A 16,176-nucleotide genomic window follows, 5' to 3' on the forward strand; every position below is an offset into this window, starting at 1 on the left:
ATATACAATCCCCAGCTGCCTTTTAAGTATATCTTTTCTGCTGTTCTCTTAGCTGCAGACAACAGAGACCAGGGAAGAGGAGCACACATGAGGTATTGCATCATGTTTGGCTGAAATCACTAAAGCAGAGGAGAATCTGAGCATATCTCCTGTTCAGTAGTGCCAGTGAGCCTTGACCATCCCCAACTCACCCCCCCTAATACAGCCCATGTCTACCTCCTGCTTGTCAGTGGAGCAGGGACTAAAGGGGGTTGCAGGTCAAGAACTCTGGACAATATTATGTGTTATATGTATTAAGTTGTTAAAACTGTAAACCGGAGTGAAGGCAGCCTGCTTTACTTCGGTATATAAAAGAGTCCAAATAAATAAATAAATATTGGCCTAAGGTTTTCCCTTTCCTGGCATCTGATGCAGCCTGCAGGTCTCTGCTATTGTGGGCTAAAGGAGAGGCTGCACTGCTGCTAATCTCCAGGCCCTGATATCAAGGCTGGAGTATCAATCAAGCAGCTGTCTCCTCCTCCATTCAGCCCACATGGGCTGATAAGACTCTCTGATTCATCCTTCTTGGGCCTATGACATTGTGGAGGAGTAACCGAGTAATTCGAGCAGCTGGCTAAGAACAGGGAATCCAGAGTTCAAATCCCACTGTCACTTCTTGTGACCTTGGGCAAGTCACTTTACCCTCCATTGTCTCAGGTAAAAAAACAGATTGCAAGCCTTCTGGGGATAGGGAAATACCAGGGGCGGATTGGCCTATCGGGGGATCGGGCATCCCCCGGTGGGCCGGTCGCTCCCATCACGTGATTTTTTTTTTTTTTTTAAACTTCCCGGCCAAACACAAGAAAAGGGTCTGCTGGGGCTGCAGCCCGAAGAGAAACCTGCGGGCAGGGCCGGTGGAAGCACTAGGCCTGGGCCTGGGGCGCCGCGAGCAGTGGTATCCCGAGGGGAGCCAATGCCCCCGGGCGCAGGGAGGCATTGGCTCCCCTCGGGATACCACGTCACCACGGGATCCCCTCGGGATACCACGTCACCACGGGATCCCCTCGGGATACCACGTCACCACGGGATCCCCTCGGGATACCACGTCACCACGTCACCACGGCCCCCTTAGGGCCGTGGTGACGTGAGCCTTACCACGGCCCTAAGAAAAAGATCGCGTTTAAACGCGCTGATGCTCCTCTTCCTTCCTGCCTGTGTGGCCCCGGAAGTAAACGTTGCTGGAGCCGCGTGGGCAGGAAGGAAGGAAGGAGGAGGAGCATCAGCGCGTGCAGAAGAGGAGCAGTGCTTACGGGCCGCCGCGAATCCCAAGTCGCAGCGGCCCGAGAAGAGGAAGAGGCTCGGGAGCAGGGCCACCACGGCCCGAGAAGAGCAGGGCCGCCGCAGAGCCCATCCTGCGGCGACCCACAAAGAGGAGGCCCAGAGGTGAGAGAGAGGCTGAGGGTCTGTAGAGTGTGTATGTGTGCGTGTATGAGATGAGTTGAGAGATTGTGTATGGGAGTGAGGACCTGAATGTTTGCAGAGACAGCATGTGAGAGCCTTTGTGTGTGTGAGAGAGACAGCATGTGACAGTGAGAGCCTGTGCTTGAGCAAGACAGCCTGTGTGTGTGAGAGTCAGACAGCATGTGCCAGTGAGAGACTGTGTGTATGAATGATTTTATATGAGAGAGCATGTAACAGTGAGAGCCTGTGTGTGTGTGAGAGAGAGAAATGCATATGAGAATGAGAACCTGACTGTGTGTTTGAGGGAAGAAGATGGAGAGAAAAGAAACAGAAAAAAGACAATGTAAAGGGAATTGGCAAAAAAAAAAGAAGAAAGGGAAGGTGGGGGAAAAAAGCCTGTGACCAACCAACTAGAAAAATAAGATCAGCCAGCAAAGGTAAAAAAAAATAAATTACTTTTTAGTGATTGGCACATGTAATCTTTCGGAATGTGCAAGAATAGCACTTTCTCTATGCGGATCTCACAATGTACGAGATCAGCATGGAGAAAGTGGAAGCCCACGGGGCCTGCACAGAATGGGCTTCAGTGTCAGTAGCAGCAATCGGCACCTCCCCAATAGCCATGCGGCAGCAGTGACAGTGGCAGCAGAGGAATGAGAGAGGCTCTGAGGTTGGTGGCAAAAGAGAGAGGGGGGGGGGGGGTGTCTGCCTTTAGTGTGTGCATGTGTATGAATGGGACTCTGCTGGGGGGCATATGTGTGTGTGAATGCATGGGTGCCTGCCTGGGGGTCTGTGTGTGTGAGAATGAATGTGTGGATGCCTGGGGGATGGGGAGGGAGGGAGGGAGTGGTGTGAAAATGAATGGGAGCCTACCTGGGGGTCAGTGTGTGTGCGTATGTGAGGGAGCCAGTGAGTGTGAGAGCATGAGTGTGTATGAGAAAACCCAAGTGAGTAAGAGTTTGTGTGTGGAGGGGGAGAGAGTGTCTTAGAGTCTGAGATTGTGTCAGTGTCTGTGAGAGCGAGAGGTTATGGTGGGTATAAGAGCATGAATGTGTATGTATGTGACAGTGTATGTGTGAGAGAGAATGGACATGTGAGTATGTGTGAGAGAGAGAGAATAACCTCCTAATCCTAGACAATGTCAGGGTGACTGGAAATCAAGAGCTCCCACAGAAGGGGACAGCAGGGGCTTTTTAAAATCATTATTAGTTTTTAGATAGGCGGGAGGGGACTTCCGGTCAAGATGGTGGCGCTCGCTGGACAGCAATAAGATCGTCGCAAGAAGTTCCAAGTTTTCCCTTTGTTGACTCGAGTTATGCCTCCTAAACGCAAGAGTAAGGTGAGGGTATACCCAATGGAATCGTTACCCTCACCAATACAATTGGAAATCACGCGCTTCATGTCCCTACCTACTGAAGAGCCAGGAGCCAAGGAACCTGATGTGCAGAGCGGTGGGGGAGAGCCTCTCGTGCCAGCAGAGGAGGCATCACTGAGTCCCGACCTGAGATGGCCACCTGCACAGAGAAGGAACGGGGACAGCTTCGGTGAGGGACCGGGAAGTGATGTCATTTCCGGGTCAGAACCCGAAGCAGTGGGGAGCTCCGTCGGTGAGACGCTGCAAGATCAGAATCCTCCGGAGGTAAGCCCAGCTGCGGGACTTACTGAAAGACCTAGGGAGAATCGAGGAGCACCATCAAGCCTCGATCAAACTCCCGGAGTGAGCGCGGCTGAACCCGGACTGTGGATTACAGCAGGTACGGGGGAAAGAGGTGCAAATAGCGAGACCGATGGAGTCCCGGCCCGTCCGCCTGTCGTGACCCTAGAAGCTCTGTGGGACCTAGTAATGGGTTTTAGGTCAGAAATTAATCAAAAAATAGACCAAGCAAATGTTAAACAGCAGCAAGAATTGGGTGAAATTCAACAAATTAAATGAGACAACTAACAGGATCTCTAATTTGGAAAAAAAAGATTTGAAAACTCAGGAATTCAAAGCAGCTGTGGTAAAAGACCGAGAAATTTTAACGAGACGTATCGAACATCTTGAGAACAACGCTAAGAGTCTAAATCTTCGTATTTTGAACTTTCCAAGAATTGTAGGAGAAATACCGTATATCACCCTAAAAAAGTTCCTACAGGAAATATTGGGTTTTACTGATTCAGATATGCCAGCAATAAATACCTGTTATTTTTTGCCACCTTCCAGAAATGCAAATAGAGACTCCAACAGGCAGTTCCAAGATGATTTGACAAATTTTCTTGAAAATTCTGAGTTACTTGTAATTGATAAAGGAACACTCTTGGTCTCTCTTGTTACTACATTTGACGTGAATAAAATTATGAAGGTATATTTCAGAAAATATCCAGTAAAGTATTACGATATAGCTGTAAAACTTTTTCCAGACCTAGCGTTAGCGACTCAGTTGAGACATAAACATTTTTTGGCAATGAGACAGGATGTTATAGCTTTAGGATATACTTTCCTATTACATTTCCCTTGTAAATGTTTAATTAAAAGGAGAGATGAATGTAATATTTTTTTTGTACCCAATCAATTAGCTAGGTTTATTGAATAAAAAAAATTAATTACTTCGTCCCCAGAGACATAAAACGTGAGTAATAGCAGGATTTGCAGTGGTCAACTATCTTGCCTTTTTCTTACTTTAAATTTGCATTTTGTTTAACTCCCATAATCTGTGCCCCCTTGAAAATAGAATCATTGAATGGATTATGGAAGATATTAATAGCATATACAGTTTTCTTGAAGTATATTTATTTTTACTCTATTATTGTTTGAAGAGATATGTGAAATATCTGTAATTTCTGTTACGAACTTTTGTATTGGTTTGTAAATTTGAAAAAGCTATAAATAAAGATTTAAAAAAAATCATTATTAGTTTTAATTATTGAATATTATTTGATGTGTGCTCTTTTTGAAATATTTTATTGGTGTTAAACAAATTTTTGAAAATTTCCCTGAGTTAAATTACTGGAGGTTCTATTCATCAGCAGTTTTGAAATATATATTTTTAGTATGATTTTCCTATATTGATGTTTTATAGTTCTTGATTTTATTGTTTGATGTTTTATGAGGAATGATGGTATTTTCTGTTTTCCCATTGCTGCATTACATACAGTCTAACTTGTTGTGATTTCCAGTTCAGTTTGTCTGTGCATTTCTGTGTAAATTTTATAGTCCCTTTATTCTGTATTTGGTGACTCACCAAATTGTATGTGTAATTGGGTACCCATGGGCCAGTATGGAGAAAAATCCCCCGGGCCACTATTTTCCCACAATCCGCCCCTGGGAAATACCTACAGTACCTGAATGTAATCTGTTTTGAAGCAGAATAAAAATAAGTCTCATAAAAAAACCCAGCACCTGGGGTCCATGAGAACAGTCACTGGCTTGTAGGCCTTACAATCAAGAACACTATTCTACCAGGTTAATATTCAACAGAACCCATGCATGCTTAACACTGAATCGTACTTATCTGAATGCAGAACATAGAACTCAAAGGTGAATTTAGGGAAGATTTTTTATGTAGAAGCGTGGTCATGAACAACTTGTATTGCAAAATTCATAAAACCATAACAAATGAAATACATATCTACGAATAAGACCCAAAACAGGAAGCAAGTGTGTCAAAAAATGGGAAAGTTTGCATTCTGATGAATCCAGCTATTACTGCTTCTTTAAACATATGAACCTTGTTTAAATATATTTTACGTAATATAATGACCCAAACATACAAAATGTTATTACTTTGACCATTTCTACAAGGCTTTTTTTTTGGTTTGAAAAGCATTTTCCCCATTTTTTGGCTTCTGAAAATCTCTTCAAAATACAATTCAGTGACCCTGTTTTCCTTCACTACCTGTAGCATCCACTGACTTTTGACTGGAAAGCCTCCTCTGTGTGCTTGATTTAGATTGTCCTTCAACATTAAGAGGCCACGAATGTGAAAAGTGCAGAGCCTGCTCCTGCCCCTTCTTGAGTGAGCCAGCAGAAAGGGAGTTGTGCTTTGGACTGCTGCCTGGTGAGGAAAGTGGATAAGATGGAAGAATGAAGGCTCCTTGACTGGAGTTTGAACCTGGGAAGGAAAAAGTGCGTTCAGCCAAGCTACAATTTGCTCGATGGGTCTTGTTGGAAGGATTCAGACTAACAAAAACTGATGCTAGAGGAAGACAAAAGAAAGGGAAAAAAAAATTTATTGTTAGCGTGATTTTTTTTTCTCTTGTGAAATGCTGCAGTTCTATTTCTACCAAATTAACACATCTATAAAATAATGCAATAAAAAGGTGTCACTTGCAACTTGATTCCTGATTTTTATTTTACCAAAATCATCAGATATTAAAGTCACTGTATTAAGATTTCAAGCGCATTTAGGAAGTTTCACGTATTCAAAATTCAACAGAGGCAGAACATGTGTCATCATATGGCTTTGTCTATTTATCTAGTTTTCCTGAACCGCCAACCTTGATTTCTACTTCATCGCCTTAGAGTACAAAAACCCCTACTTTAGGTATTTCCTATAAATCTGAAAGCACCCAATTCCTGATTACAAAAAGTGATAACAATATCATAAAAACAGTACAGGCTTCTAGAAGATTCTGAACAGAGGATTGTCCCATGTTAACAGGGAAAAACAGAAGTAGTAGATTGTTGGGTTTTGCAGTGGGAGACTGCAATGGTGGAGTTCCTAGACTATAAAACCCAGAGCCACCATTCTGCATTGTAGATTTTGAGTTATCCCTTCAAGGAAGCAGGATGTCTCTGAGATTGCTCCTGATTTTGTTGTATTTACTTTTGGGATAGGACTCTTAAGAACATAAGAAATTGCCATGCTGGGTCAGACCAAGGGTCCATCAAGCCCAGCATCCTGTTTCCAACAGAGGCCAAACCAGGCCACAAGAACCTGGCAATTACCCAAACACTAAGAAGATCCCATGCTACTGATGCAATTAATAGCAGTGGCTATTCCCTAACTAGACTTAATAGCCGTTAATGGACTTCTCCAAGAACTTATCCAAACCTTTTTTTGAACCCAGCTACACTAACTGCACTAACCACATCCTCTGGCAACAAATCCCAGAGCTTTATTGTGCGTTGAGTGGAAAAGAATTTTCTCCGATTAGTCTTAAATGTGCTACTTGCTAACTTCATGGAATGCCCCCTAGTCCTATTATTCGAAAGTGTAAATAACCAATTCACATCTATTCATTCAAGGAAGGACACCTGGAAATGGAACAGGAGAAAGGGTGCCTTTAACCAACCTTATTCATGCCAAGTTTTATCTTTTTTGACTGGGATGAAGGAAGTTTTATCCTCTCTTCCTTCCTCATTTTTTGGTTATATTTTTAAGTTAATTTTATTTTTCACCATCTGCCTGAGTTTCCCAGGATCCAGAAACTCAATGCTTAGCACCAACAAGGAGTTTGGAATCTCTTACTGAGAGAGATCCAGTGGACTCTTGGCAGTCCTGCAAGGAATGAATCATCTTTTCTTGCAGGAGAAGTGGATTTTGGAGAAGACCAATGGCACCCATCTAGTGTTAACCACTTTGGCATCATCTGGTTATGACGAATGAGGAGGTACCCTCCAGGTACCATCAAGAACTATGAGAAAAATGGATAAGAAGTAATTTCAGTGCATCAGGATAAAGGTATGAACCATGGGACCTTAATTTATGACACTTAAACTGGATTTAAGACCCTATCCTCTAAATCTTGGGAAGAAGTATTAAACCCCTTAACAATTTAAAAAAATCAATACCACCTGACCAAATTAACTCAAGTTATCAACTCACAGATTTATTATATAAAATCCATAGTGTAAATGGTCTATATTGAATAAGAAATTTTAAACAAACACTCATCAATTTTCCACCACTCATCAATAAATTTGTTGAAACCACTTTTTGATGTACACAAAAAACTTTAATGTCTAAATATAAATTGAACAATGCTCAGGGCCTTGGAGATCTCTCCTCCCCAACAGGGAATTCTAGACTGAGAAGGGCTTAATATTGGTAAAGGAAGTTTAATCACTAGAAGTCCCATATACTTTACGGTGTTCTTGGATCTCCTAAGGGAGGGCCATGGCCCAGGGGTTACAAAATTCTCTGTCAAATCCACAGACAAATCATGCTCTGTTTTTAGAGAAGCAGTGCTATCTACTTGCTAGCATAATTAATTCTGCAGTGGGTAGGACAGTGGAAGGGACAGGAAATGAAAACAGTTACCTAGATATTTTATTTGTTTACCATAAAACATTCAAGCTTGCTTGGTTGTGCATTGGCTGGGGTTGCTGCACAGGTAGCATTTATAGCCACTGCGTGGGAGGGAGTCATAATCACTGCTGAATGGCAACCCCTAAGGGTCATATTTAGGGTCCATGATAAGGAGCCCTTGTGTATGGCTCCCAGCTGAGGACTGGACTATAGTAAGTAGTGAGGAGACCTCAAATGAGATAAAATTGGCAGGGAAGTTGCAAATGAAGGCTCATGGCATTGGTCCCCAAGCCCTGGTTCCCATGGAGTTGGAAGCTCAAAGCTGGATAAGGAAAGCAGAGTTGCTTACCTGTAACAGGTGTTCTCCTAGGACAAGCAGGATGTTAGTCCTCACACGTAGGCGACATCATCAAATGGAGTCCAGCACGGAAAACTTATGTCAAGGTTTCTAGAAACTTTCACTGGCACACAGAGCATACCCAGCCTGCCATTATTTGCACATCCACTTGGGGTCCCCCCCTTCAGTCTCGTAACACAGAATTACAAAAAAATAAAACAAACAGAGAAGAAACCCAACTCTGTGGGGTGGCAGGCGGGTTTCATGAGGCCTAACATCCTGTTATAGGTAATCAACTTTGCTTTCTCCTAGGACAAGCAGGATGGTGGTCCTCACACATGGGTGAATCCCTAGCTACAGGCTGTTCCCGAACACAAGCAAGACCAAAAAGCACCGAACCTGGTGCCAATGGGCACAACAACTCAGGTACTGATGGTAACAGCGGGAAACAGCCTGAACCCGAAAAAAGACCCTAGGCAGGAAGAGATGAGTTATACAGCTGGAAGAGATTCAGAGGACAGACTGGCCGAAGCTGCTATCGTGTCAGCCAACCCTGTCCAAACACTAGTGAGCAGCGAAAATGTGGAGGGAACTCCACATTGCAGCCTTGCAGATCTCAAGACACGGGGACTGCCCTCAGGTGGGCCACCGAAGCCGCCATGGCTGTGACAGAATGAGCCTTGACATGACCACAACCTGCAGTCCTGCTTGCGCATAGCAGAAGGAAATGCAAGCCGCCTACCAGTTATATAGGGTCTGCTTGGCAACCACAACTCCCAATCTGTTCATAACAAACAAGATGAAGAGTTGTGTGGACTGCCGGTGGGCTGCTGTGCATTCCAGGTAAAAAGCCAAGGTTCTTCTGCAATCCAAGGTGTGCAGAGCTCTTTTGCCCTGGTGTGAACGAGGCCTGGGAAAAAAGGTAGGTAGGACAATTGACTGGTTCAGATGGAAATCAGTCACTACCTTAGGGAGGAACTTGGGGTGTGTATGAAGGACGCCTGAAACTGCGCTGAAGTGACTGTGACCAAAAACTTGACTTTCTAAGTCAGGTGCGCAGCGGCTCGAAAGGATCCTTCATAAGTTGAGCCAACACCACATTAAGGTTGCAGGACACAACCGTAGGACGCAGAGGAGACTTTAGTTGAAGCAGACCTCACATGAAATACCCCACCAAGGGCTGCACAGAGATGGGCGAACCATTCACCCCCTGGTGGTAGGCCCCAATGGCACTCAGGTGTACCCTGACAGACTTGGTCTTCAAGCCAGCTGACAAGTGCAGCAGATAGTCAAGTAGTTTCAGTGTAGAGCAGGAGAATGGATCCAACCCGTGCCGCTCACACCACACAGCAAACCTCCTCCACTTGAGGCCATAAGACCTCCTAGTGCAAGGCTTCCTGGAAGCTACCAGGACCCGAGACACATCATCCGACAGGTCAAGGGGCTGCATAATTAGCCTCTCAATATCCAGACCATTAGGGACAATGCCCTGAGGTTGGGATAGCGCAGCCTGCCCTGATCCTGCGTGACAAGGTCTGGGGAGGTCCCCAGACTGATTGGGTCCCTGATAGAGAGATCATGCAGGAGCCGGAACCAAATCTGCCTCGGCCAGCGAGGAGCTATGAGGACCATGGTTCCCTTGTCTTGCCGGAGCTTCAGGAGAGTCTTCATCACCAGATGAAGTGGAGGATACGCGTACAGGAGACCCCTGCCCCAATGGCGGCAAAAGCGTCTGTGGCTTGTTTTCTATCCTCTCTGTACAGGAAGCAGAACTGTTTCACCTTGCTGTTGCAGGGGGAGGCGAAGAGATCCTCATCTGGGGTTCCCCAGAGATGGAAGATCCAGTCCCCCACCACTGGATTCAGGGACCATTTTAGGGGTCGGAAGGCCTGACTGAGGTGGTCCACCACCACATTCTCCGTCCCCGCAAAGTACATGGCTCAGAGCAGCATGCCGTGAGATCCAGCTCATGACCAAATCTGAACCGCTTCCTGACACAGGAGGAACAATCCCGAACCTCCCTGTTTGGTGATTTACCACATCGCTACCTGGCTGTCGATCTGGATCAAGACCGCCTTGTTGGACAAGCAATCATGGAACGCCCAAAGCTCCGGTGGAGCGCACTGTTAGCCCGGGTTTGGCCGCAACGCACTAGCTTTACCCCTTATACAGTAAGGGGGTAATAACGAGGCAAAAATGCGCGGCCAATCCCCCCAAAACTAACAGCGCTCGCAACATGCAAATGCATGTTGATGACCCTATTAGTTATTCCTGCGCGATCCAGAAAGCAAAATGTGCAGCGAAGCCGCACATTCTACTTTAAAAAATTAACGCCTGCCCAAAGGCTGGTGTTAATTTCTGCCGGTGCCGGGGAAGTGTACAGAAAAGCAGAAAAAACTGCTTTTCTGTACACCCTCCAACTTAATATCATAGCGATATTAAGTCGGAGGCCCCAAAATTTAAAAAAAAATAAAAAATTTAAAATCGGCCTGCGGGTTGGAAGACGGATGCTCAATTATGCCGGCATCCATTTTCTGTACCTGTGGCTGTCAGCGGGTTTGAGAACAGATGCCGGCAAAATTGAGCATCAGCTGTCAAACCCGCTGACAGCCGCCGCTCGGGACGCGTTAGTGTCCCTAGTGCCTCTTTTTACCATGGGCCCTCATTTGCATACTAAATTGCGCGCACAGGAGAGTGGCCTGTGCACGCGTCGGGAGAGCGGGTGCTCGCCTCGGAGTGCCGGCTCTCCCGTGGGTTTTACTGTATCGGCCTGATAATGAATTGTTCGAAGCTCCAGGAAGTTGATCTGGCGCTGAGCTTCCTGAGCAGCCCTACGTGCGAGGGCCCTCCACATGGGCGCCCCACCCCAGGGTCGACACATCCATGATAAGTACAATCTGAGAAAGGGGAGACAGGAAAGGAACCCCCTGTTCTAAATTTGGCAGGCTCTCCCACCAAGACAAGGAGGCCTGGAGCGGTGGAGTAACATGGATGCGCACGTGGAGGTCCTGGGTGGCATGTTGCCCCTGGGACTGCAGGGTCCATTGAGACCTGCACATATGCAAGCAAGCCGAAGGGGTAACATGGACAGTGGCTGCCATGCAGTCCAGAAGGCGAAGCATGAGGCGGCTGGCTCCAGTGAACCAGACCTGCGAGGGATGCCACTGCGAGCACCTGATGACAAACCCGAGGGACTCCAACACCCGAATGATCAAGTGCAGAGACCAAAGTGCTCCCACCTGGGAGTCACTCTTGACCAGCCAGTCAACTAAGCAGGGGAACACCTGTACCCCTAGACGGCGGAGGCGCGCTCCACACCACTGCCAGGCACTTGGTGAAGACACGGGAGGCCGATGCAAGGCCAAACAGCAACATGCTGTATTGGAAATGCCTCTCTCTTGCCCACGACAAACCGAAGATAATTTCTGTGGCTGGGGACGATTTTGATGTGGGTGTATGTGTCCTTGAGAATGAGGGAGCAAAATCAGTCCTCTCCTTGCAGGAGAGGAATCAGGGTGCCCAGAGAAACCATTTTGAACTTTTCTCTTGTTAGAAACCAATTCAAAGCTCTCAGATCCAGAATAGGGTAGAGTCCCCCTGTTCTCTTTGGAATCAGGAAATAGTGAGAATACAACACCCTCCCTTGCTGCCGCAATGGGAAGGGTTCAATTACTCCGGCCATTATGAGGGCAGAGAGCTCTGTCAAAAGGAGATCCTGATGCGAGGACCAACCCCAAGAGGGGCAAGGGGGAGTGTGTTCGGGAACACCCAGAAAGTTGAGTTGATATCCTTGACGAATGATGGATAGGACCCACCGACCCAAGGTGACACTGGGCCAGAGGTCCACAAAGAACTGCAGCTGGCCTCTGACCAGAGGGCTCGGGGGTCGAGGGTACGATGATTGGCTTATGCTCCCCCGCAGCCAGTCAAAACCCCATAGTGAGGGTCGGCTGGAGTGCCTGCTGGGGCCTGGGGGTCTACTGCTGTCTGGAGTGGCCCCTAGAACTCACTCGTTGAGCACGGGCACTGGAGGCCGGAGGATATTTCCTCTGGTGATAAAAAGACCCCTGCGAGCCCTGTTGCGAGGATTTCCTGGCAGAGGTCAGAGGGTCCGATGTACTGGCCAACAGATGCTGGAAGGTCTCATGGTGATCTTTCAACTGAGCCACAGCATCTCTGACTTTGTCACCAAAAAGGTTCTCACCAGTGTATGGGAGGTCCGTGAGCTTCTTCTGGACCACTGGCCGGAGATCTGAGGCTTGGAGCCAGGCCATTCTACAGGCAATGATGCCCGCCGCTGCCACCCTAGCAGACATTTCAAATATATCATAGGTGGAGCGCACCTCGTGCTTGCCACATTCCAAGCCTTGCTGGACAAGAGCTATAAAAGCTCTTGTCTAGCAAGGCTTGGACAAGAGCATTACTGGGGCAGATGCTCAGATAACTCTTGGACTTGTTTCCAGAGGTTCCGATAGTACTGCGTCATTATACAGCTGGTAGGAAGCAATATGGGCAATCAGCATGACACCCTGGAATACCTTCCTGCCCAGCACATCCAGCGCTCTAAGCGCTCAGCCTGGAGGGGCAGAGGCATGGGTATGGGAACCCTTGTCCTTCTTGAGCGCAGACGCTACTACAACAGACTGATGTGGGAGTTGATGCCTCTCAAACCCCAATGCCTGCTGTACAAGATAGCCAGCATCCGCCTTCCTGTTTACTGGAAGCACGGAGATGGGGTGTTCTCAAATTCTAAGGAGTAGCTCTTTGAAGATGTCATGTACGGGAACAGCTACCACTTCCTTAGGGGCATCAACAAACTGGACAACCTCCAGCATCTTATGCCTGGCACCCTCTTCAATCAGAAGCTGGAATGGAATGATTTCTGCCATGGCCTGGACAAATTCCGCAAAGGTTAAGTCCTCATGCGGGGACTGGCACCACACCTCTGGAGGAGACGGGTCTGAGGGAAGATCCCTAGAGTCATCGGACGAGGACTTGGAGTTATCATGCCCCCATGGGTCATACGGACCATCTTCTTCACCGAGATCACCCAGAGACACCAGTGGAGGGCCCCTGTCCATGGCCCCTCGATTTGTGCACTGAGGAACAGAGACTCCTGAAGGACCGGGGACCAGAATGGCGAATGCCGGTCATGGAACCAAGGGCCTTGGTGGTGCTGCAGGCTGCGCCATGCCTTCCCTCCTCAGAGGAACCCACAATGGGAATCGTCCTGGACGGAGGAGGAATGGTGGACAAGGGGGCATCAATGGACCCTGGGGATCGGCAGCAGCTGCATAGGGAAGACACCGAGAAGGATATCGAGGCGCTCCAGCAGAGGTGCCAACATCAAGGGAGGAGGGTCCAGCGCCAATGGAAGCACTGGCGGCCCGATGCCTGAATAGCTCAGATAACCGCCAATTGCACCCTATGATCAAACTCCTCTTGAAAATCTGCAGAGGACAGAAAGGATGGAGGAAGGGGAGGTGTCAACAGATCTCCCTCAGAGCCCCGAGGGAGATTGGCACTGGCGGGGAATGCACGGGACTCCCGGGTTTGATGGAGGTTGATGCTTCCTCTCCGCAGGGTTGCTTTGGGGGCATCACAACTGGTGCCAGTGAAGACCTGAGCCCGGTGCCATGCGAAGATAGCGACCGGTGACAATGCTTCCGTGACTTCCTCCAGTACTCGGCCCGGTCTTTCCCTGGTGCCGAGGAAGATGGAGACAATACCAGTGTCCTGGAGCATGAAGTTACCGATGGCAGCCGATCTCCTGCCCATCTCTCCAGAGGGGCCCCGGAGGGGGGAGTTATCTATCGGTTGCCCGCAGACTCTCGGAGTCAAAGGTTCCGATTTTTTGGAATCAAAGAGTTTTTCCATCTTATCCAATCGGGTGCGACGGCCTTTGGGGGTCATCTGGTCGCAAAAACGACACTCCTGGATGTTATGCGATTCCCCCAGGCAGAGGACACAAACCTCATGCGGGTCCGTGATGGACATGGTCCGTGGACAGTGGGGCACCAGCAAAAACCCGACGCCATAGCAAAAAGTACCCGTTCAGCGGTCATTGCCCAATGGTCACCAAGAGCAAGACACACCAGGAATCGACCACAGAGAAGGGAAATAAAAGCTTACTGCACCACCTACTAACTACCAGGCAGGGAGAAGGGGGATCCCAGCACAGGAAAAGTCGGAACCGACCAAAATTTTGACAAAAATACTGCGAAGAAAGCAGAGCTCCACAACCACAAGACGGTGCCCTGTGGAAAAGAAGAGACTGAAGGGGGACCAGTGTGCCAAAGTTTCTAGAAAATTTGACATAAGTTTTTCTTGCTGAGCTCCATCTGATGATGTCACCCATGTATGAGGACTACCATCCTACTTGTCCTAGGAGAAATTGTTGGATCATAAAGAGCATTCAAGGTAAAATCAAAACTCCAGTTAAGCAATTCATTGGGCTGCGAGAAAATAGCATTTCTTGTGCCTTCTCAATAGACTTGTGGGAAAGTAGCTACCAACTCAGCGCCGCTTCAATGCCAGTAACAAGTCACAGAAGAGGAGCAGAGAGAGAGTGCAATTTGCTGTGGCATGCTGCCAACATTTTCTGAGTGTTTACTAACTGGTGTTACAGCTTTAACTGGTCTGTAAACAACTATCTCCTATGCTTACAGAAAAAGCAATAAATTAATGAGCTAATTAAGAATATTCTTTAGAGTGATACTAAAAGTCATATTAGACCCATGGCACGATTCACCACATATACAGTAGCTCAAAAGCCGACAAGGTTAGGATCAAACGCACAAACCAAAAAAAAATTGTAAAATATACAGCTGTTAACCAATGAGTTATATTCACAACACAACAGCCGGAAAAATCCTTCACAAATCACGCACCTATACCACTTCTGAAGGTATCTGCAGTAAAACTAAAGCTTTTTAAAATATTATATTGAAAACAAAAGACATTTATAAATGAGCAAATTAGATACAAAATATCTCTATGCTCGGAAGTCATTTATACAGAGAGGTCTTTGCTTTCATGTCTTGATCTAACAGAGCATGAAGAAGTCATCTATAACAGTGGTTTTCAAACTTTTTTCCCACAGCACCCATGCTCTCTCTCAGCACTGCTCTCGCTATGAGGGCCAATAAGCATGAGAAAATAGGCACCGACCGCGTGGCTCAAAGTGACAGCCATGCAGAACAGGAGCATAAGGAATGGGGGCTGCAACTCAATGATAAGTGTACCACAACCCAGTACAGGGTTGTGATGCCAAGGGTCATATTTAGGGTCTACAGGATTTATAAACCTACATACAGTATAAGATCTTGAGGAAAGGGATCTTTTCATCATGCATCTTGTACAGGGCAGTGTACAACCGAAATATAGCAATCTTTTTACCTTTATCTTGTCGATTTGTTCCCAAAAACTGCAAATCTGAATCCACACTGCCACTCCTTCCATATAGCTGTGAAAATCCCAACTGTCCCCATTTCCCTGAAATACACGGTTGATGAGAGTCCACAAAACCTTTAGAAAGGAAGAAAAGAAAGTCCTTCATCAGGTCATAGCAAAATGAGCAGGTTAATGAAAAGAATGTTACCAAATATACAAAGTAAATTATAGGTTGCCTTAGAATGTGGGTGTAAGTGCATCTGGAGGAGGAGAGAGGGAGAGAGTGGGAAGCCGGATGGTACGGACATGTGGCACTAACACAGCAACTGCAGTACTTTAAGAAAAGGAAAACTTTAATATCAAAACATTCAATAGAAGACACCATCACTTCAGGATCTTTTCCTACCAGCATGAAATTTTCCTACCAGGAGAACTCAGGATATTTTGAATGCTATATTTTAGGTTCCCAAGCAACGCCTGCAAAATCCTTTTCCTCCATGAGCCTGAAGCTCTGGCAGTACACACAACTGAGGATGTTACTGTGGGTTAGAAAAAAGTCTCAGAAAAATGGAGGAATGAAAAGCAGAGTCTCTCTTGATAGTTATATCTACACGCTGAAAGACAGGTCAACGCTCCTCCACTCCCTTCAATGAACTGAAAATAAACAGACCACCACTTCAGAAAGGAAATACATTAAGTCGGGTCTTGCCCAGCTGAGCCAAAAAAAACCAACCCTGTGCTCTTAAATACAATGAGGTCCATTTTCAGCAGTACAGG

General features: G+C 46.8%; 1 protein-coding gene across 1 annotated transcript in view; it reads right to left on the minus strand.

Annotated features, from left to right (window-relative positions):
- The window catches only part of TOGARAM1 (TOG array regulator of axonemal microtubules 1), a 221,371-nt gene that overhangs the window by 124,977 nt on the left and 80,218 nt on the right, over nucleotides 1-16,176 (minus strand). The window contains exons 3-4 of the mRNA XM_029598475.1: nucleotides 15,406-15,534; nucleotides 5,316-5,615 (exon numbers count right to left, since the gene is read on the minus strand). Coding sequence (XP_029454335.1) covers nucleotides 5,316-5,615; nucleotides 15,406-15,534 — 429 coding nt within the window. The remainder of the gene's footprint in view (nucleotides 1-5,315; nucleotides 5,616-15,405; nucleotides 15,535-16,176) is intronic.

Source organism: Rhinatrema bivittatum, chromosome 4 (assembly GCF_901001135.1).
Source record: "Rhinatrema bivittatum chromosome 4, aRhiBiv1.1, whole genome shotgun sequence".
NCBI lineage: Eukaryota > Metazoa > Chordata > Amphibia > Gymnophiona > Rhinatrematidae > Rhinatrema > Rhinatrema bivittatum.